The 21548-nt window shown below is 38.0% G+C and overlaps 1 protein-coding gene and 1 pseudogene across 1 annotated transcript in view; one reads left to right on the top strand and one right to left on the bottom strand.

The window, feature by feature from the left end:
• The window catches only part of LOC122360416 (serine/threonine-protein kinase Nek11-like), a 39997-nt gene extending 23622 nt beyond the window's left edge, over positions 1-16375 (top strand). Inside the window, exon 3 of the mRNA XM_043261002.1 lies at positions 16135-16375. Within this exon, the coding sequence (XP_043116937.1) occupies positions 16135-16290 (156 nt within the window). The 3' untranslated portion in view covers positions 16291-16375. The remainder of the gene's footprint in view (positions 1-16134) is intronic.
• LOC122360413 overlaps positions 14094-21548 on the bottom strand; it is a 42940-nt pseudogene continuing 35485 nt past the window's right edge.

The following is a 21548-nucleotide window of genomic DNA, read 5'->3' as shown; positions in this document are numbered from 1 at the left end:
TATACAAGCTGACTTAGAAATTTAACTTCTTATAAAGGAACCTAATGAAGTTATGGATTTTGTCATTACTTCCTCATAGAGTTTGTGCTTTAGGTAGAGGACTGCTTTGGATAATTTAGGACATCAAGGCATTAGCACAGCCTGCTCAAGTAAGAGGTCTCCTGCCGCATCTTTGGGTTTATAGGAAGTCGTATGAACCCCTGGTCAAGGACCTGAGAGAGATCAGGATCAATACCTCAGATATTTAACCCGACAGCAACTATTTACATAAGTACCCTAATGGGAGATTCCAAATCTGAAAATCAGCATTCTGTGTGCTGCTGACAGTTTACTACCAGAAGCTCAAACTTCTAAAACTTCAAGACAGAAACTAAATCTATTTATATAACTATATATATATCTAATTATAAGTTAGAGTTAATCTGTGCTTACTGGTACAAAACCAGTAAGCACAGATTGCATAGATCTCATAAACGTATTATTATTATTATTATTAACAGGAGGAGTGATTTTCTGAAAACACAAAATGCATTAAGTAAAAGAATAGGAAATATGTTTTTTTTATTTTTATATGTAATTGATTTATTTGTTGTAATTGAAGTTTTAATTTTGTTCAATTATTTATATTAATAATAATTATTTATTATTTTCAACAATTTTATTTTATTACATTAGGTTTGTTTTGTTTTATATTTTATTAATTTATATACTATTACCTTTACTCGATTCATTTTAATTTATTTAGGCCTACAAATAATTTGTTTTTAAAATGTATTTAATGTTATGTGCATAGTGCATAATCATTGTTTTTTTTTTATTTATTCTGTTTAATTTTTACTATTTAATTTTAGCACTATTACATCAGAAAACATTTTATTATTTTTGATTTAATACATTATTTTATTATTATTTACCCAAATCAAAGGTCATCATAGGCCAACTTTGGCCCGTGGGCCCTGGGTAGGGCATCTCTAATTTAGGTAACTTATTTTAATTAATATATAACTATCATGTTAATCAAAATGCATTTTTACTTTTATTACATGTACAAGAATATAAAAAAATGCATGTTTATAATAGTGTCTCATTGATTTCCTTTTTTTTTTTCATTTCTTATAGAATTGTTATGTACAGTCATCTATTTTTTATCACAAAATACATCCGGACAGAGCAATCAGGAATTACACTAGAGCAATTTATTTTTTCAATAATTATTGGCCGACTGGACATTATCGTGCTAATTACATGTCTACTTAACAAATTAATAAATGACTGGACATGGAGTATTGATTTAAAGAAATTGATTAAAAGATTAAAAGACAACATGGAGTGATGCAGGGACCAAGAAAGCAGCACATCTGTATAGAAAATCAATCGACCAGGGCAGAGTCAATTATACAGGTCATTCTACACAATTATATAATATAAAAATACAGCTTCCATATGCCTTTGCAAAGATTTAATGCCAATCTTCTAATGCCAGTTTTTAAAAAGAAGACACTATTTGTAAATATGTTTTCTATACTAATACACTAAACGTGACCCTGGAGCACAAGACCAGACAAAAGTCTATTTGTAGCAATACCCACATTGCATGGGTGACAATTATACATTTTTCTTTAATGCAAAAAATCATTATTATATAAAGATCACCATTAAGATATTGTGTGAATTTCCTATTGTAAATATGTCAAAATGAAATTTTTAATTAGTAATATGCATTGGTAGAGTCTTTGTTTGGACATCTTTAAAGGCGAATGTCACTACATTTAATTTTTTTTTTTTGCACACTCATATTCCAGATTTTTAAATAGTTCAGATATTGTCCTATCCTATTGAATGGAAAGCTTATTTATTCAACTTTAATATGACCTTTAGGACGTAAAATTTTGATAAAAAATATTTGCTTGCATTGCAAAATTGGCCAAACAAGGCGTCTTAAATTTCCATGACTCGCTAGGTTTTGACTAATGCATCAGAAGAATCTTTATGTCCTGAAAAAACACAAACGGGAACAATTAGTTATGGCAGCATTTAAGTATTTATGAAACATAAGCTGGCGCGCAGCAGCTGGTAATTAACAGACCCCTACTTCAAAGTGTTCAAAGCTGAACTGGGTGGATGGACACTGTCTCTGTTCTGTCTTTCTTCTGTCCAGCCCTGCTTTCATTGAACCACCGCCAGACATTCACTTGAATGAAGTCTGAAATTGGCCCATCTTTAGGCCCAAAAACTTTTCGAGAGGCATTATGCCATAAGACAGGATTGCCAGGAAGATAGATTGGTCAGATGGATTGGATTTTCTTTGAGGTTTATCCACTAAATTAGACACCCCCTTCCGTATTGATTGTTGATGTAAGAACGAATAAATTGAAAATAAAATCTAATCAAAACACGCTCCTTGATTTCAGAAGGTGCAGAGCGCATCACCCTTGAGAAACTTGGATTTATTTCATATCTAAATTAAGCCGTAGATCAGGATACGTAGCTGTAGAAGACGATCTGGTTTTGATATCACATCCGGATGAAGAACGTTTCTCTCTGAGTACTGTGTTTCTCTCATATCTGCTCTTTGCAGGCTTGATCTATTGTGCTATCAGCACAATGCCTGATAGAAACTCTGGGGTCAATAACCCAAACTTCCTCTGGATTTATCACAGATGATGTAACCTTGCGTCTCAGCTGAAAAGTTCTGATAACATTAGTCCGGTTAATGTCAACCTGTTTTGCTCTGACCCAGTTTACAGTTTACAAGATTGTTGTGACTGGCTTCACCCATCACCCTAGCTTCAAAATGCATTTGTTGTTTACCACTGAAGAAAGAAAAGCATGCAGGTGTGGAAAGACATGAGGCAAGTAAATGATGACAGAGTTTAGATTTTTGGGTGACTTCATACCGAATGCACTTTGCACAAACTAAAGCTTGCACATGGCATGGAAAGTTTTAGGATGCCATGCTACTTTTCATTTGCTCCTGACGCAGCATAGGGTGGTGACCCCAAGGTCGGAGCTAGACTCCACCGTCTTGGTCATGAATGGGCTTGTTGGCTTTTCATTGGTATTTTTACTTTTAATATTTTTTGGCTTTTCTTTATGATCAGATTTTGAAGTTGTTTTCAATCTATTGCAGACACATAATACTTTGCGATAAAAAGTGTGCTTGATTCTGTTGAATGTGCATCTGTAGTGTACTTGATATCTTCATATCTTAAGTATATTTGTGACCCTAGACCACCAAAAAAAAAAAGTTGCTGAGGTATATTCAGTAGCAATAGCTATATATATATATATATATATATATATATATATATATATATATATATATATATATATATACTTTTTTTCTTTTCTTTTGCCAAAATCATTAAGATTTTAAGTAAAGATCATATTCTATGACAATTTTTTCCAATTAGTTTACTGAAATATATTAAAACTACTATGCATTTCTAAGAACATAATTTGGGCAACCTTAAAGGTGATTTTTTCAGTATTTAGATTTTTTTGCACCCCCAGATAACAGATTTTTGTATCTTGTATCCAAATGTTGTCCAATTCTAATCGTTCATCAATGGAAAGCTTATTTATTTAGCTTTCAGCTGTGTATTCATTTCTGAAAATTGACTCTTATGACTGGATTTGGCGTCCAGGGTCACATTTAAAGTTACATTTAAAGTACGAAATTGAGCTTCATGATTAAAGTTGTGTGATTACAAAAATATTTGAATACATTACAGACGTTTCAATAGAAATGATCCCAAATTATATTTTGGTTTACCATAAATGCTTGTAAGTACATTCAGCAGTACACTTCACTATATCTCAAAGACGTAATTATGAAATAATTATAACATTACATATAGTGATGAAGTTAAAGCTGCAGCCAATCATCTAATTGCATTAAAATTGTAACAAAAATGTCCTCAAAACATGTTTGCACTTAAATGTATCTTTTAAAGGGTATAATTTCCATAATAAGTATTCTTTTTAAAGGTTTGCAAAGTGTTTTCTCACAGATGATTATTTGAAGGATTCATTTTCATGCCAATTTGGTGTATAAACCCACCCCTAAATACAATGTAGAAACAAAATAAGCTGAAGTGTCAGTCAGACTATTTTCTGCGTAAGTGGTTCTTGGCTAAATTAAGCTGGAAAGTGGACTAGACCATATATGACACATATATAGGAAGACAGCATCCTATATTTCATCCTGTATTTACTGGATGGGTAAAATAACCCTCCCCCCTCACACAGCAGTCTTCAGTGCTGTGGCTCATTTGAGCATGATACATTTAGAGAACGTGAGAAACAGAAGGAGAGAGAACACACGGAGACAGAAAAATACCTCCACTGATCCAAACATACTCAGTCGGCTGGATCTCATTTGCATTCATTATTCAAAAAGATGTTCATTTTAGAGGAATATGTAAATATAAGCTCTAGTAGAGCCAGAAACATGCGCGAGCTCTGTTTGCTCTATAAGTAGAGCACTTCTCCGGATGCATTAATTCAACTTTGGCTAGGTTACACCAGTGGTGCTTCTTGACTGGTACGTCGTGACCAAGAAGTGGGTCACAGGTTTGATTGGGTCAGGGACAGCAGAGAAAAACAATGCAAGGTTATCGTAGAAAAACTGATATAATAATGCTATTCGGAGTATTTTTGTGAATGTAACTGTCCTTTGATAAAAGTTAGTGGTAAATGCATACATGTGCAGGACACTTGATACAGTATATCCTATATTGCCCAAAATCGTATTAAAATTTAGAATATTCCCATCGCATACTGTTCAATTCTCAGGGCGTATTTGTTTACTTTTTCACAATACAAAAAGAGGTCATTAAAATGTCAAACGCGGAAAGTGATGCAAACCCTGTCAAGAAAGCCTGCACTCTTTCTGTCAATGAAAGGTGCTTAGATTATATCAAAGCTAGAAATATAAACTAGCATTTTCTTTGTGGGGTTCCATTTTTATGATGCACTGTACATCAGTGTGACAGCAGATCAAAGGAAGGTAGGACACGGATCCAACGAGGATCAAAAAAAAAGTTACATTTTTCAATGTTTTTACTTGAGATGTTGCCATGGGAACTGGTCAAAGACCGTGAAATCACCCATCCAGAACAAGCTTTGCCTACGGAGAGGTTCTGTGTAGAGGATCTACAAACCGCAGCAGCGAGCTGGAATATCACACCGAGCACGGTGTAGAAAAAAATATCAGCTTTCCATTATATTTATTATTATGAAGTGCCCAACAAAGCAGTGGCAGCAGTATCAGTGGTCCTCCTCCGCAGTGAATGGATGGCGTCACGATGAGAGTTCAAACAGGTGATGAAAACATTGCAATAATCAAAAAGCAATCCACACGACTGCACAGTGAAAAAGTCAGGAGAGAAATATGCAGAGAGCGAGCACCATTTATAAGTAAAAACAATGCAGAACACATGGTTTAAAGGTTATGAAAGATTAATATTTTACTTTTAGCAGTTTAACAGGTTGAAAAAATACTTTCATTTTCTTATACTATGCATTTATTTTTACCTTCTTTGTTCAGAAACTCCCAAATGGTTTGTTCAACGATTATTTTAACCAAACTCCTCAGGTTTTGGTGGATTTCATTTAAAGCGGTGATTGTGAGCTTTCACCGCTCCAAAAGCAGCACGCAGCGGTGAAGAATGAATTAGCATTTTCATTCAGACCCACGCGAAAAGACCAACAAGTGGGCAATCAATGTGCTTTTTTGTTATAACCTCAACATTTAACGGCTTGGGACTCGTTTCAAAACGACTAATTTCAACTATTCATAGTTGATTCTTACTTTGAAAGACATTAACTTTATACGCAGTGCACTTTCAGATTTAAAACTTTGCTGGATGTTTTCATTGACTTGTTTCATTGACATTGACACAGTTTAAAGTTAAAAAACTTTAATGTTAGTTAATTATACAGCTTTTCACTTTTCACAAAACCATTAACTGATGGACTAGAGTCATGTGGAGTGCTTGTGGATGATTGTGATGGCATTATCAGCTGTTTGGGCTCTCAAACCTAAGTAGAATTGCTTAGAAGAAAAGTAATAGACTGTCAAAAGCCACCGGATCAGCTATGTCCACAGCACAAACAACGTGGGGTCAAACTATTTCAAAAATTCCTAATCAAAAGTATAAATAGTTGGCAATTACAATCAAATCAGCCAATTACACAATCAAGAACAGCAGTAGGAGCTCAAAGAGATTGATTACAGGACAGTTAGAGAGGATTCATTCTCGTTCCTGAACCGAGGTGACAGTAAAAAAAAATCAGCCAGTCACAGGTGTGTGAAGGATGCCAGAGCACAGAGCCAGAGCCAATCGCCTTCGTCCAAAACCTAAACGCTGCTCTGAATGTCCTCCTGCTGAGCAGGTTCACAGGTAGTGGGTAAATGTCATGATGAAATGTCAGCAGACAGTCAGAGGGTTGCAAGATACCCTAAAATGTGCTTGAAATTCTCCTGAAAAAGCAGCATCTGATTTAACCTGCCAGGTACAGAATAATTACATTGCAGGTTTCTTAAGAAAAGTGGTAATTTATACAAAACAGTAATCTCTCCCGAGGACCGACTCGCTACCACAACTCAATTAGTTTAATTCCACAGGACTCACAGTATGCTAATGGATGCCTCGATTTTTTCTCTTCCACTGCTCACCTTAAACCATATTCCTTCTCAGTAACATTAAAGGATTAGCTGTAGAAAGTCTGTATGCTTTCAGATTTTTCCAGAGGGCCTGTTTTCAGACTTTATGTGAAGTTATACTATAGGTGAGAACATAGTAATAATAAAAAAAAGTAACAGAATTTCACTTACTTTTAAAGACTAATTAGGACAGTGATGAAAACGTTTATTAAAATAAATGATTAAAAAATAAATGATTTTTATAAATGAAAGATATTAATTATTGAACAAAAAGCAAATGCATATATTCACTTTTGTTATTGTTATTTTAATTTGGTAGTAGAAATGACTGGTGAGTGATACTAGAAGAAGACAACAGCTATGTGGGAAACCCACTAAGAAAATAGAGTAGAAACATTAAATTAAACGTGAAAAAAGTAATACATATTTTACTTATACTGTATAAATTTATTATAAATTTAGCATGCTTTCAGAGCTTGCATAAATTCTTTCATCAGACAGTAGGTGAAAATGCGCCAAGAACATAACAGCAATATTAACAGAAATATTAGATATTTTACTTATTTAAATAAAATGAATTAAATCATTAAAATATGTTCATGTAAAAAAAAAAAGAAAATAAACAATTGCTTTTATTTGGCTTAAATCCTTTTAATCCTGAGAAGGTTTAGGTGTCTTAAGTCTATGCTTTGAAGTCTTTTTTCAGAGGTAAATGTTCACTGTAAGGGGTGAAAACATATTTTATAACAATATTAATATAAACATTTATTGAAACAACTATTTAAAAAGTATTTAAGCATTTTCTTCCTATTCATTTTTTACCGAACAGAATGAAGTAATCCACACAACTAACTAATACATTTCTTTATTTAAATATTCTTTCTTTGGACTTTAAGATAGATTGTTCATTTGAGTCTCGTGATTGATTGACAGGTGACAGGTGATTCAGACAGACGTCTTTGAGAGCTGTAACTGACAGCCAATGCTCTTTAATGAATCTTCCAATAGTTCCATTAACAGCATAAAGCCCTTGTTTTACTCAAGTATTCAATATGTGTTTTACCAGAAAGAAGCTTTAAAGAATCGCAGGACCTTTTCAAGCTCCATACGCTTTCAGCGGCAGCAGCCCCCCTGATTCTTTGTTCAGTGAAGCTAATCAGCTCCAATCACGCAGCTCTTCCTCCAGACTAGACCCTCATTAGACTAATACCTGTCTTTAGACTATTTATAAACCATTGCCGAAACAAAAAAATTTCTTAGAAGTTTTAATCGCTCAGACAAGCTTGTTGCTTTATAATTACAAGGCGGATGCCAAAAGGGTTATTGTTTAAGACACTCATGGTATGAACCGTTGATGGTGAATTCGGGACGAGTGCGCACACATAATTAATTGCTTGAAAACTATCGGCTACATGTCAAATTAGCATTTGATTTCCTGTCCTGAATTCTCTAATTAGTTGTATGCATCTGTTTACGTTTAATTTAAAGTGAGTGGATGAAAAACTGCGGAACACCATTTTCTTGTTAGTCATCCAATCTGGCCTTTTTTTTTTTCTTGATGACTAGATTTATATTCTTATTGCAGCTGTGCTGAGAAGAAAATGATGATATTGAACCCGGGACATTACTTTTGTTTTATATTCATACTTTTTTTTTTATTTCACGTCACACTTCAAACCGCAGCCTGGGCCGCCGATCTCCATGACAACAACACAATCTGAGCCAATCAGTGACAAAAGCTCTTGAGAATGCATCAGCCTAATGATGTAGGATCCTGCGGTTGTCCTCGAGTGGCAGATCAATGATGGACCCAATAAAATAGCAATGACCCGTGCAGGCTTTTAGGGAGTCACCACATGCTCCGGTTGATTGAGAACAAATGAGATAATGAAGTATCACTGAAGCCTTCAGAGACTAATATGTGGATGTGGTTTTGGCACATTTTCCTCACGTTATACAGAATAAATAAATGTGACAGTCATGAGGTAGTGTTAGAGTGCAATGGTAAATATATGAGTACACACACATGCATGTATATATTTAAGAAAAATGTCATAAAAAAATAATTAAAAAAAAAAAAAAATATATATATATATATATATATATATATATATATATATATATATATATATATATAATGTCTGTATTTTCTAAATATATATTGTATGAGTGTTTTTATATATACACAATAAATAAACTTTTATTTTTCATTTTATTAATCAGATTCTCTCTCTCTCTCTCTCTCTCTCTCTCTCTCTCTCCCTCTATATATATATATATATATATATATATATATATATATATACTGTATACATATATATATGTGTGTGTGTGTGTGTGTGTGTTTAAAGCAATAAAAATGCCTCCACATATTACAAAATGAAGGAAAATTGTTAAATACATTTGAAATACATAAATACAAAAATTAAGAATTAAGTACAATATGTATGAAAAAATGCACAAAAACAAAAAAATTAAACATGATTAAATCAATATAAATCACTGGTAGGCTAATCCATCTGCATTTTGTAGTTCACCTAAATGTAAAAATGTACAATTAGAAATGTATTTCTTTTATTTTAAAATATGGCTATATGTAGGTTTAAACTAAATATTGTTTTTACATTTCAAAATATATAGTCTAATCTTCACTCATGTTTATAACATATATTAAACATATACTTAAAATATATGTTGGACAGATTTCTTTTTCTTTTTTTAAACAGTATATGCAATATTATATAGGTTTACACAGCTTAATCAGTAACCCACCCGACATACTAACTGCATTGCTTCAAAAATATTGTTCATATCTTGCAGTAATTAGTCAAAACCACTGTCAGAGTCCTTGTCTTCATTACTGTTAAAAATTAAAATTTAGACAAGATTATCACCACCAAAAACGACACCATAAGCTAGTCCATGTGAAATGTGATAAAATGACTCAGTTGAGATTCAGTTACCCCTCCGAGGATCGCCACCTTAACGTGGTGGAGGGGTTTGAGTGCCTGAATGACCCTAGGAGCTAGGTTGTCCGGGGCTATATGCCCCTGGTAGGGTCTCCCATGGCAAACAGGTCCTAGGTGACAAGCCAGACAAAGAGCGGTCCATGACACCCTTATGGAAAAGACCTGGAATGGAGTCGCGACGTCGCCCGGTATGGCGCAGCCGGGCCCCGCCATGGAGCCAGGCCTGGGGCCGGGCCGGCATCACGAGCGCCTGGTGGCGGGTCTTGCCCCACGGGACCCGGCCGGGCTCAGCCCGAACAGCGGCGTGGGGCCATCCCCCCGTGGGCCCACCACCTGCAGGAGGGACCGTAAGGGGCCGGTGCCTTGTGGTTTGGGTAGCAGTCGAAGGCGGGGACCTCGACAACCCAACCCCTGGACTCAGAATCTAGTTTTAGGGACATGGAACGTCACCTCTCTGGGGGGGAAGGAGCCTGAGTTGTTGCGTGAGGTTGAGAGATACCGGCTAGAGATAGTCGGGCTCACCTCCACGCACTGCTTGGACTCTGGAACCCATCTTCTCGAAAGGGGCTGGACTCTTCACTACTCTGGTGTTGCCCGCAGGTGAGAGGCGGCAGGCTGGTGTGGGCTTGCTCATAGCTCCCCAGCTTAGCCGCCATGTGTTGGAGTTTAACCCGGTGGACAAGAGGGTCGCCTCCCTGCGACTTCGGGTTGGGGGAGGACTCTCACTGTCATTTGTGCCTACGGGCCGAATGGCAGTGTAGAGTACCCGGCCTTCTTGGAGTCCTTGGGAGGGGTGCTGGAAAGTGCTCCAACCGGGACTCTATCGTCCTGCTGGGGGACTTCAACGCTCACGTTGGTGATGCTAGTGACACCTGGAGGGGCGTGATTGGGAGGAACGGCCCCCCCGATCTAAACCTGAGTGGTGTTCTGTTGTTGGAATTCTGTGCTAGGCACGGTCTGTCCATAACGAACACCATGTTCAAGCATAAGGGTGTCCACCAGTACACCTGGCATCAGGACACCCTAGGGCGGAGGTCGATGATCGACTTTGTGGTTGTATCATCTGATCTCCGGCCGCATGTCTTGGACACTCGGGTGAAGAGAGGGGCGGAGCTGTCAACTGATCACCACCTGGTGGTGAGTTGGATCCGTTGGCGGGGGAGGAGGCCGGACAGACTTGGCAGGCCCAAACGTACCGTGAGGGTCTGTTGGGAACGTTTGGCAGAGACCCCTGTCAGGGAGATCTTCAACTCCCGCCTCCGGCAGAACTTTGACCGGATCCCGAGGGAGGCTGGAGACATTGAGTCCGAATGGACTATGTTCTCTACCTCTTTGGTCGACGCAGCCGTCCGGAGCTGTGGCCGTTAAAGTCTCCGGTGCGTGTCGTGGCGGCAACCCCGAACCCGATGGTGGACACCGGAAGTAAGGGATGCCGTCAAGCTGAAGAAGGAGTCCTATCGGGCATGGTTGGCCCGAGGACCCCTGAAGCAGCTGACAGGTACCGTGGGCCAAGCGGACTGCTGCCCGGTGGTTGTGCAGGCAAAAACTCGGGTCTGGGAGGAGTTCGGGGAGGCCATGGAAAATGACTATCGAACGGCCTCAAAGAGGTTCTGGCAAACCGTCCGACGCCTCAGAAAGGGAAAGCAGTGCCCTGCCAACACCGTATATAGTGCTGATGGGAACCTGCTAACCTCGACTGGGGATATTGTGGGGCGGTGGAAGGAATACTTTGAGGACCTCCTCAATCCCGTCAACACGTCTTCCACTGAGGGAGCAGAGGCCGGGGATCCGGGGGGGGACTCGACCATTACCCTAGCTGAGGTCACTGAGGTGGTTGAGAAGCTCCTCTGTGGCAAGGCACCAGGGGTGGACGAGATCCGCCCGGAATACCTCAGGTCTCTGGATGTTGTGGGGCTGTCTTGGCTGACACGCCTCTGCAGCATCGCGTGGACGCGGGGGAAAGTGCCTCTGGACTGGCAGACGGGGGTGGTGGTTCCTCTTTTCAAGAAGGGGGACCGGAGGGTGTGCTCCAACTATAGGGGGATCACACTTCTCAGCCTCCCTGGGAAAGTCTATGCCAGGGTACTGGAGAGGAGAATCCGCCCGATAGTTGAACCTCGGCTTCAAGAGGAACAATGCGGGTTTCGCCCTGGGCGTGGAACACTGGACCAGCTCTATACCCTCTCCAGGATGCTGGAGGGTTCCTGGGAGTTTGCCCAACCAGTCTACATGTGTTTTGTGGATTTGGAGAAGGCATTCGACCGGGTTCCTCGTGGTGTCCTGTGGGGGGTGCTCTGGGAATATGGGGTAAGGGGCCCTTTGCTAAGGGCTGTCCGATCCTGTATGATCAGAGCAGGAGCTTGGTTGCATTGCCGGCATTAAGTCAGACTTGTTTCCAGTGCATGTTGGACTCCGACAGGGCTGCCCTTTGTCACCGGTCCTGTTCATTATTTTTATGGACAGGATTTCTAGGCGCAGTCAGGGGCCGGAGGGGGTCTGGTTTGGTGACCACAGGATAGCTTCTCTGCTTTTTGCTGATGATGTTGTTCTGTTGGCTGCATCTGGCCAAGACCTACAGTGTGTGCTGGGGCGGTTTGCAGCTGAGTGTGAAGCGGCAGGGATGAAAATCAGCACCTCCAAGTCTGAGGCCTTGGTCCTCAGTCGGACAAGGGTGGCTTGCCCCCTTCAGGTTGGTGGGGAGCTCCTGCCCCAGGTGGAGGAGTTTAAGTATCTTGGGGTCTCGCTTCACGAGTGAGGGAAGGATGGAACGAGAGAGATTGACAGGCGGATCGGTGCAGCTTCTGCAGTAATGCAGTCGCTGTACTGGTCTGTCATGGTGAAAAAAGAGCTAAGTCGCAAGGCGAAGCTCTCGATTTACCGGTCGATCTTCGCTTCCTACTCTCACCTATGGTCATGAGCTTTGGGTCATGACCGAAAAGAATGAGATCCCGGATACAAGCGGTCGAAATGAGTTTCCTTCGTAGGGTGGCTGGGCGCTCCCTTAGAGATAGGGTGAGGAGTTCAGTCACTCGGGAGGAGCTCGGAGTAGACCCGCTGCTCCTCCACATCGAGAGAGGCCAGCTGAGGTGGCTCGGGCATCTGTTCCGGATGCCTCCCGGACGCCTCCCAAGGGAGGTGTTCCGGGCATGTCCCACCGGGAAGAGGCCCCGGGGAAGACCTAGGACACGCTGGAGAGACTATGTCTCTCGGCTGGCCTGGGAGCGCCTCGGTGTCCCCGGGAAGAGCTGGAGGAAGTGTCTGGGGAGAGGGAAGTCTGGGCATCCCTGCTTAGACTGTTGCCCCCGCGACCCGGCCCCGGATAAGCGGAAGAAAAGAAGAAGAAGAAGAAAGAAGAAGAAGAAGAGATTCAGTTAGAGTGTTGATGCACATTCAAAGGCTTCAGTGTGAACCAGCAGCTAGTCTTTAGGGAAAGCTGAATCCCTCAGCAGACGTGTGAGAGAGCGCAGCGGCTCATCAGAGGTTCATGGCAGGTCTGCCAGCCTGCATTATGACAGTTTCAAGACCCCCACACATTGCACTGATGCTTTTTGTGTTTTATGTTTATGAAAAATTGTCCCCTGACATTGCCTGTAATGAGCATGTCTAGCCGTTTCAAAAATACATACATTATCTCAGCTTTGAAAGACTGACTGCCTACTGCAAAGACCAAATGAAATCTCATTGTAAGTGTATCACAAAATATAGGTCAGTCTGTAGTACATGTTGTTGTTTCCATATACCTTACACTCTTGTGCACTAGTTTCAGTTTCTATGGTTGAAACTATGAATATACATACAGTATTTATATATATATATATATATATATATATATATATATATATATATATATATATATGTATATGTATGTATGTATGTATATAGATACGGGAGCTCGTTTCCACCCCTAAATAACAATTTAAAGTTAATTGCACTTTTTTATGTTACAAATCTTTATTTATTTCAATTGCAAAGTTACATCTTGAAATTCTGAGAATTGCGTAATATAATCTCAATTAGAAAAAGTAGCAATTTTCTCCTCAGAAATGTGTGATACAATAGCAAGATTTTTCTTGCATGCAAGTTTGGATCTTGCGATTCTGACATTTTTTTTTCAGAATTGTGAGATATGAACTTGCAATTGCAAGTTATTTAGGATAATTTTGAAAAGGAAAAAGACATGGTCTAAAAATTGTAGGGCTATATCTCAAAGTCTGAGATTTAAATTTGCAATTCTGAGGAAAAAAACTCTTTCTAGCAATTGAAAGTTTATATTGCATAATGCTGACTTTAGAACAATTTAGATTTTATATCACTTTTCTTTCAATACTACTCATCAAAAGTCTAGAATATTTTTTAAACATTAAATATTTTTGGAATTTGATGCCTTAAAACATCTATTTATATTATGGACGCTTTGGAAAGTTTGTTGCTTCAAAATCCACACAAAAAAAATGCATTGTTCATAACACAAACTTTATTTTCAAACAATCTGTTACATCATCACTTAAAACTACCAAAAAATACTTCATTCTAAAGTTTTATTTGTGGACCGTTTCAGAAGAGCAGCTTCACATGAAATCAATAACAGGCCCCAAAAGGGACCAGTAGAAAAACGAGGCTGGATTATTATTAACATGCAAAATACAATCATGCACCTGGCCCTGCATCTGCAAAAAAAAAGAAAGCCTGAATGTCCACAGATAATCTAATTCAAATAGCTATTCATTCTCTAAGATCCAAAATGCTTTACAATGTAAGAACGTTACGAAATTTAGCAAAATCTCAATAAACCTTTATAGAAAAGAAAACAACAGATAATCCAACTATTCCTCAGCTAATCCCAGTCATCATGCTTACATCAGTAGTAATTTTAGAGTTTTTGCTTTCTTCGTGGTTGTAAGTCTGTACATGTACACATGTACATAATAGGAACGGTAGCATTGCAACACCTATGCAAGCCTCACAGGCTACGCATGCACACGAAACAAAGTAGAACAGATTAGGTTTCAAATTCACAGAAACGTGCTAGTTTTTGTAAAGAGCGTTAGCTCGGCGCTTCAGTGACCAAACGTCCTGGAAGACTCATACTCGCTGGGGCACTTGGGCTTGATCCTTGCTGTTGTAATAGTCCACCACCTGGTTCGGGACTTCGGCTAAGACACTTTTGCCAGAGCAGCAGGAGAGGCCTGAGAAGATGCAGAAAAGAACAGAAACAAAGAGTGAATCAACAGTCTCAGGGCCATTTATCCATTTCGCCATCTGGTCCGGTTTGCCATTCCCGCGCTAATGATGTGTGAAGATACTGTACTTGCTGAAACCCACATGCACGGTGATGAAAAACATCCGGAAACTTGAGCGAATGTGACTCGTGTGACTCAAAGACGCTGAGAGGAGCTGAGAGGAAATCAGAGGATAGCCGTGTCAAACCCCTCCAACCCCTGCTGGCCAATTAGATGCAGGAGAAGAGATTCACGGCTGAGATGGTGGTGTTTGTCAGGAGCTATCAATACAGAACATGTCTGGAAAGAAAACAAGTCTCGGCATATTTCCCGAGAGGTTCCCAGTAAACCGTCACTTTGGCTTATATGGACACATCTGTCACATTTAGAGACATGCCATGTCCAATGTATAGATTCATTCATTATAGATTCTATATGGTGACTGTTAAATAAATTATGATAATTAAGTTGAACTAATAAAACCTATATTTAACCAACCTAGTCTCATAAAAATACAAACCTCTGTGCACGTTTTGTGCAATGCTATCTTTATGTACCTTACTGCATGTTTTGCCTCAGTTTCAAAGAGAAACAGGTTCAATACATTTTATTACATTGGCAAAGGTATGTATTGCGGCAGTTCACTGTGGACTGTTGCTAAAAGTTAATGTTCTAACATTAAAAAATATTTGAAAATATGCCCTGCAACAAATCCCAACCTAAAGCTACCCGATAGTGTTACAAATACAAAACTTATATATGAAAACATTATATATATATACAATAACAATAAAATAATATTTTATATATATATATATATATATATATATATATATATATATATATATGTATGTATCTATATATATATGTATATATATATATATATATATATATATATATATATATATATATATATATATATATATATATAAAATATTATTTTATTGTTAAAACATTTAGTGGAAGCTTTTTTGAAATTCTTAAAGTTCCCCAATTTTTTTAATAATATTATAAATGTCCTTTTGATCAGTTAACCTTTGCTGTATAAGAATATTCATTTCTTTTAAATATAAATAAAATCTTACAGACCCCAAAATACTGCATGATAATTTTCTGAAAATCACAGAATTAAACACCTTCCTCACAAGACCTCTTGGCTCTTTCTTACAAGACGCAATCCTTTAGAACAGCAAGGACTGTGGGGTTTGTCACACTCTAGTTAACCCACTCGAGAGGTAACGCTTCTCTCTGCATTCTGTGGTTTGTTTTCCACCAGAGACCGGCAGAAGATGTGGTAATTAATGGAGCAGTCAAGCTAAAGGTTATTAGATTGCTCCGAGTCTGGATGGGAAATGTGAGACGGAGGACACAGAGGAAGGAGGGAGTAATTAACCAGGAGAGATTCTCCTTAGAGGTACTTCAGACATTATAAAGATGCAGGATGAAAACCTCTGCATAGCGACGCATTGATTAAAGGGCATGATCTACAGTTCAGTTGCATGTATAATCATTTTAACTTTCAACTGCAAGTAAAGGAGCTCAGACGTGGGTTATGAAAAGATCTCTGAGGCTCTGAAACACTAGCCACTTACAACTAAATAGACATAATAAACATATGCTGTGGCCCTGTTTTTAACCTTGTTTTTGTCCATAAATTATGATTCAAACAATGCTGAATGACATCACCAATACACTGGGTTTTTTCTTGACTTCAACATTCAGTGAGTTTTCAATAATACTTTAGAATACAGAACACTTATTTACTATTGACTACGACTTTTCCCTCAATAAATTCCTAATTTGCTGCTTATTTATAGTTTGTATGGTAGTATGGTATATTTGTATGGTATAATGAAGTGACATGGAATAAGGCATTAATATGTGCTTAATTACTACTAAGAAATGGCTGATATTCTAGTAATTGAATGCTAATCAGCAACACAAATAAATTGAAATCCAAGTCATTGAAAAACCTCAAATGAAACCTGAAAAAAAGCTGTTTGCTGAAATGTTTGCTGAAACTCAAAACAAAAATTAGAAAAGTTGCAAAAAATAAATATATATATATATATCAGGCTCTATTTCAGCATAAGAATATATAAAGACATTTATAATGTAACTGTGTAAACTCACATGTTTGAAGTTACGGAACGGCACAAACTGTACGATGTCACGCAACACTGGTTCTCCTTTGGGCGAACGAAGGATTCCGTCATCACCGTCCAGCATCTCCATGTCAGTGAAGTCTGCATTCCCAACACCCACGATGATGACAGACATTGGCAGGTGAGAGGCATGGACGATCGCCTCTCTAGTGTCCGCCATGTCTGTGATCACTCCGTCCGTCAGGATGAGCAGGATGAAGTATTGCTGCAACGAGGCATGAAAAGAAACAACTTAGAACAAGAGAAACTTTAGAGATGAAGAGGTGGAATAGAAACAGGCTCACCATGGCCTCTTTGGTGTGCATTTCTTCAGAGGCAAAGTTGGCCACTTTCTGGATGATCGGGGCAATGTTTGTTGGACCGTACAGCTGGATCTTTGGAAGGCAATTCTGGTAGGCCTCTACTACACCTTGAATACCTGCAATGTTTAAAAAAGGTAGGTCTAGAGCTGTGGGAGGTACAGACTTCTCACTAATAAAATACCAGGGTTATTTCTATTAAAACTAAATAATAATAATAATAATGTAATAATAATAATAATAATGTAATTAAAAAAATATATAATAACAAGAAAAAGAATAGAAAAAACAAGCAAAAAAAATTTTTAATAAAAAAATAAAACAAATATAACTTATAAACTTAATTTTATTTCAGACCGTTGTCAAGGTTACATTTCTTCTTTTCATTTAAAGTACTAATGCCTAAAACTTAATAAACTATTGCAAAATGAAAGCTAAAATGTAAAAAAATTATTACATGAAATAAAAATATATATTATCTGAAATATGTTTAAAGTTTAATTGTTTGAAATAAAATAAACACAATCGCCAAGGCAAAATTTCTCATTTATATTTACTTTAAAATTAAGTACTTAGGTAAATAAAATAATTAAAAAACTAATTGAAATAAAAACTTAAACTTTATTTCAGATGCCAAAACAAATTTTGAGTTTAAGTACCAAAATAACTAAACAAATTTACATTTATATAATAAAAATATAAACAAAAACTGATAAAATGACAACAAAATTGCTAAAATTAAACAAAAACATTCAAAAAGTTAATATGATACTAAAATAATTTTGTCTCATATTTGATCATTTACTGTATTTTTTTCTTTTCCAATGCTTAAAGCCTCTTCATGGGGTATGTAAACTATCGCGCATTACATTTAAAAGGACTGGAATGAGTGTCAGTGAAGGCTCAATCACTGCAATGAAGCAGTAATGCTGTTTACTGACTTGCTGAGCATGAATCTTAAGGTCAGCCTGTCTCTCCTCACCACGTCTCCAACTGTTTCATTTAATTAACACCTGTGAGCTTGAACATGCACAAACAGGGGCTCAAAGGTGAAAGCATGCCACGCTGTGCGGCAGCAGAATTAAGATGAGAAGACTTTCAAAGCGGAGGTCAATGGATGTAATCGCTTCAGTGGCTTCCCCCCAAAGAGGAATCAAAGAGACGCGCTGGACCCTAATAGACTCTTCAACTCTGACACGCAACCTGCACTGGCTCTTTAAAGGATAAGTCATGCTGATGACATTAAAAGGTTTGAATTAACCTACTGCTGACGTCCTTTCATCATAACACCTTCCAAGTCTTCATGCATCGACAGTCACATTTGGGCCAATTCACACCGCTGCTGTGAGAATGTCTCACCATGTGACGTGCGTGTGTGTGCCCTTGTGTCTGCCTGTGATCTTAGCACTGTGAACGAAAATCCATCACCTTCTGCAAATAGAAAGCTGTAAACCTTGTTAGATGTGATATCACATTGGGAGTTCCACCTAGGCTTCATTGACTGACATTGACACGTGAACCGGCTCTCACAAACCACACGCACTCGCAGCTAAATGAGCTCTTTGCCTTTCCACCCCATCTCTAATCACAGACAAGTAATTGCATCGGCCAACAAAATTCTCCTCAAGCCACAAAGTTTTGGATGTGTTACAGCCGAGAAGGTCTATATGGAGAAAAATATTCATCTCAAAGGCTGTTCCTTAGCTAGCATGTTTCCCCTCAGAAGTCTTCGACATGCCTGCTCATGGGAATTCTTATTTCCTGGACATCAGAAATTTCATATTTATTGAGCGACCAAGTTGGAAACTCGAAATTCTAAATGATACCTGAGTTGAAAGAGTGAAACGTTGCAGAAAGCGTGAATGGAAATCAATGACTTCTCTATGATATCTCTGCTAAATTGTAATATTTCTGAGCTTAGACAAGAAATGTAAATTTATTAGTGCTATCAAACGATTAATCGCATTCAAAATAAAAATTTTGGTTGGCATTTGTGTGTGTTCTGTGTATATTTATTATGTAAACAAATGCACGTTTATATTCATATAATTTATATTATAAATATGTTTAGCATATAAACATAACCTATTTTTCTGAAATATATATACATGCATGTGTCATACACGTCATAATAAATATACACAGCACACACACATATATTATGTAAACAAAAACTTTTAGATATTTTAGCGATTAATCATTTGACAGTGTATATAAAAAAAAATATAAATGCAGTTCTATAAACTTTATATTTATCAAAGATCCTTGAACAAATTGTATTATACTTTCCACGAAATGATTGTAAAAATGAATACAATTAATATTAAGCAGCACAACTGTTTTAATTGTAATAAAAATAAGACATGTTTTTTGAGCAGCAAATCAGCATATCAGAAGAATTTCTGAACGATTATGTGCCACTAAGGCTGAATTAATTAGTCTTTTAGGAGTAATAACATTTAAAAATATATCATAAACAGAAAACATTATTGTGAAATACATTTGCTAGTATACAATACAGTGCTAGTAGAGATGCGTATATAATTTATACTGTAATAAAAATGACAGAAATTATTTTATCAACTTGAACAGGTGACATAATGATTTGTAATTTATGTGTTTCTTAGTAAAAGTTTTTGTCACAATTCAAGGCTATTGGAAAGGCCATGATGGGCAAAGTTTGGTATGGCATCATAGTAGTTTATTCATGACCTCTTCCAGCAGGTTATTGCTAGCCTTGACTTCTTGATTGTAGCAAGATGTGTACACCCCACTGCTCAAACGTCTACAGATAAGCAAAACTGTTAAAATGAATGACTTTGAAAGAGTGAGAAGAAAACTACAAATTGGTTTCTTTCATGGAAAGCAAACAACCGTGCTCTCCAGACGCCTCGCCACATCTTGTCTGCAATGGGTTGTCAATATTTAGAAAGTAAAATGACTCATAATTGCACGCCAATGTCGCTTACACCATTGAAGCGAACCGTGTGCCTCTCATGCTGGATTTTCCAGACAAGGTGCGCTCTCTGCTCAGGTAGATTGGCTGGCATGTGTCCTGGTGGGGCTGCGAGCCATTTCTATTCCTGGAAGAGACAGGCCTGGCTGCTTGATCAAAAGCTGAGTGGTCTGTGCCCATTCTGGGCGCCACCCTGGTGCGTCTGCGCTGATAGAGGTGGAACAGAAATAGCAAGGGAAATCAACTGACACCAATACACTGGAGCGATGATCAATTCATCCTGCTCATGGCTGACGACAGGGATGATGGGAAAGCTAAGCACCGAACACAACCTGAGAGCAAACTAAATACAAAATCTAATCATATGCAACTTCTGACTTGACTTCCAAGCCAAGCCCATCCCAAAGAGAGTTGGGTTGCATTTGAATGCATAGATGGCTTGGCAGAGGCTTGACAGAATTATCATTTATATTACTTTACTCTCCCATCTGTTTCTGTATTTCGAGCATTCATTGTTCTTATATTTTCATCTTTACTGATCTGATAGCAGACACCCTTTTAGGAGACACGAGTTTCAAACTTTAAACAGGTTGCAATGATGCAAGCATGCCAGCAGATTACGGGGTAAAAACAATCCTGTTTTTGCAGCACAGGGCGCTTAGATAAAAAGCAGACTGGTAAGAAACTGTAATAAAATAAGTAAATGTGTATCCTACAAAATTAAGCAATGTCTTAAATCTCGGTACAAGAAGTCCTGATCAAATGCAAGATGCCATTATTATTTCACCAAGCCTTAAAGCAATAATTTAGGCAAAAATGAAAAGGCTGTTTTGGGTCACCATTGACTTCCATATATAGTTTTTTTTTCTACTATGGAAGCCACTGGTGACCCAAAACAGCCGCTACTTACAATTCTTTTTCAAAATAGCGTCCTTTGTGTTCAGCAGAACAAAAAAAATCATACAGGTTTGGAACTACTTGAGGGTGGGTAAATGATTACAGAATTTTCATTTTTGGGTGAACTATTCCTTTAAAATGTAAGACTAATTACTGGAGAAGGTTATCCACGTTATCCAGGCATCCCTCCTTCAGACATTTCTCTCAGGCCTTATATTTAATAGCAGCATTAAACATTAATGCGTCCACCTTTTGTCAATAGCATAGCTCTGTAATTCAGCTATGCATATATTGATCTCCTTTGTGTGGGGGACTGTTTGACTTTGCCAATGTTGTGTTGATGATTTAAGTAGTTCAGTCTCAGTGGGCAAAG

This window comes from Puntigrus tetrazona, chromosome 16, assembly GCF_018831695.1.
Source record: "Puntigrus tetrazona isolate hp1 chromosome 16, ASM1883169v1, whole genome shotgun sequence".
NCBI classification, from domain to species: domain Eukaryota; kingdom Metazoa; phylum Chordata; class Actinopteri; order Cypriniformes; family Cyprinidae; genus Puntigrus; species Puntigrus tetrazona.
Note: the sequence above shows the minus strand (reverse complement) of the source record. Positions and strands in the feature narration are given on the sequence as shown.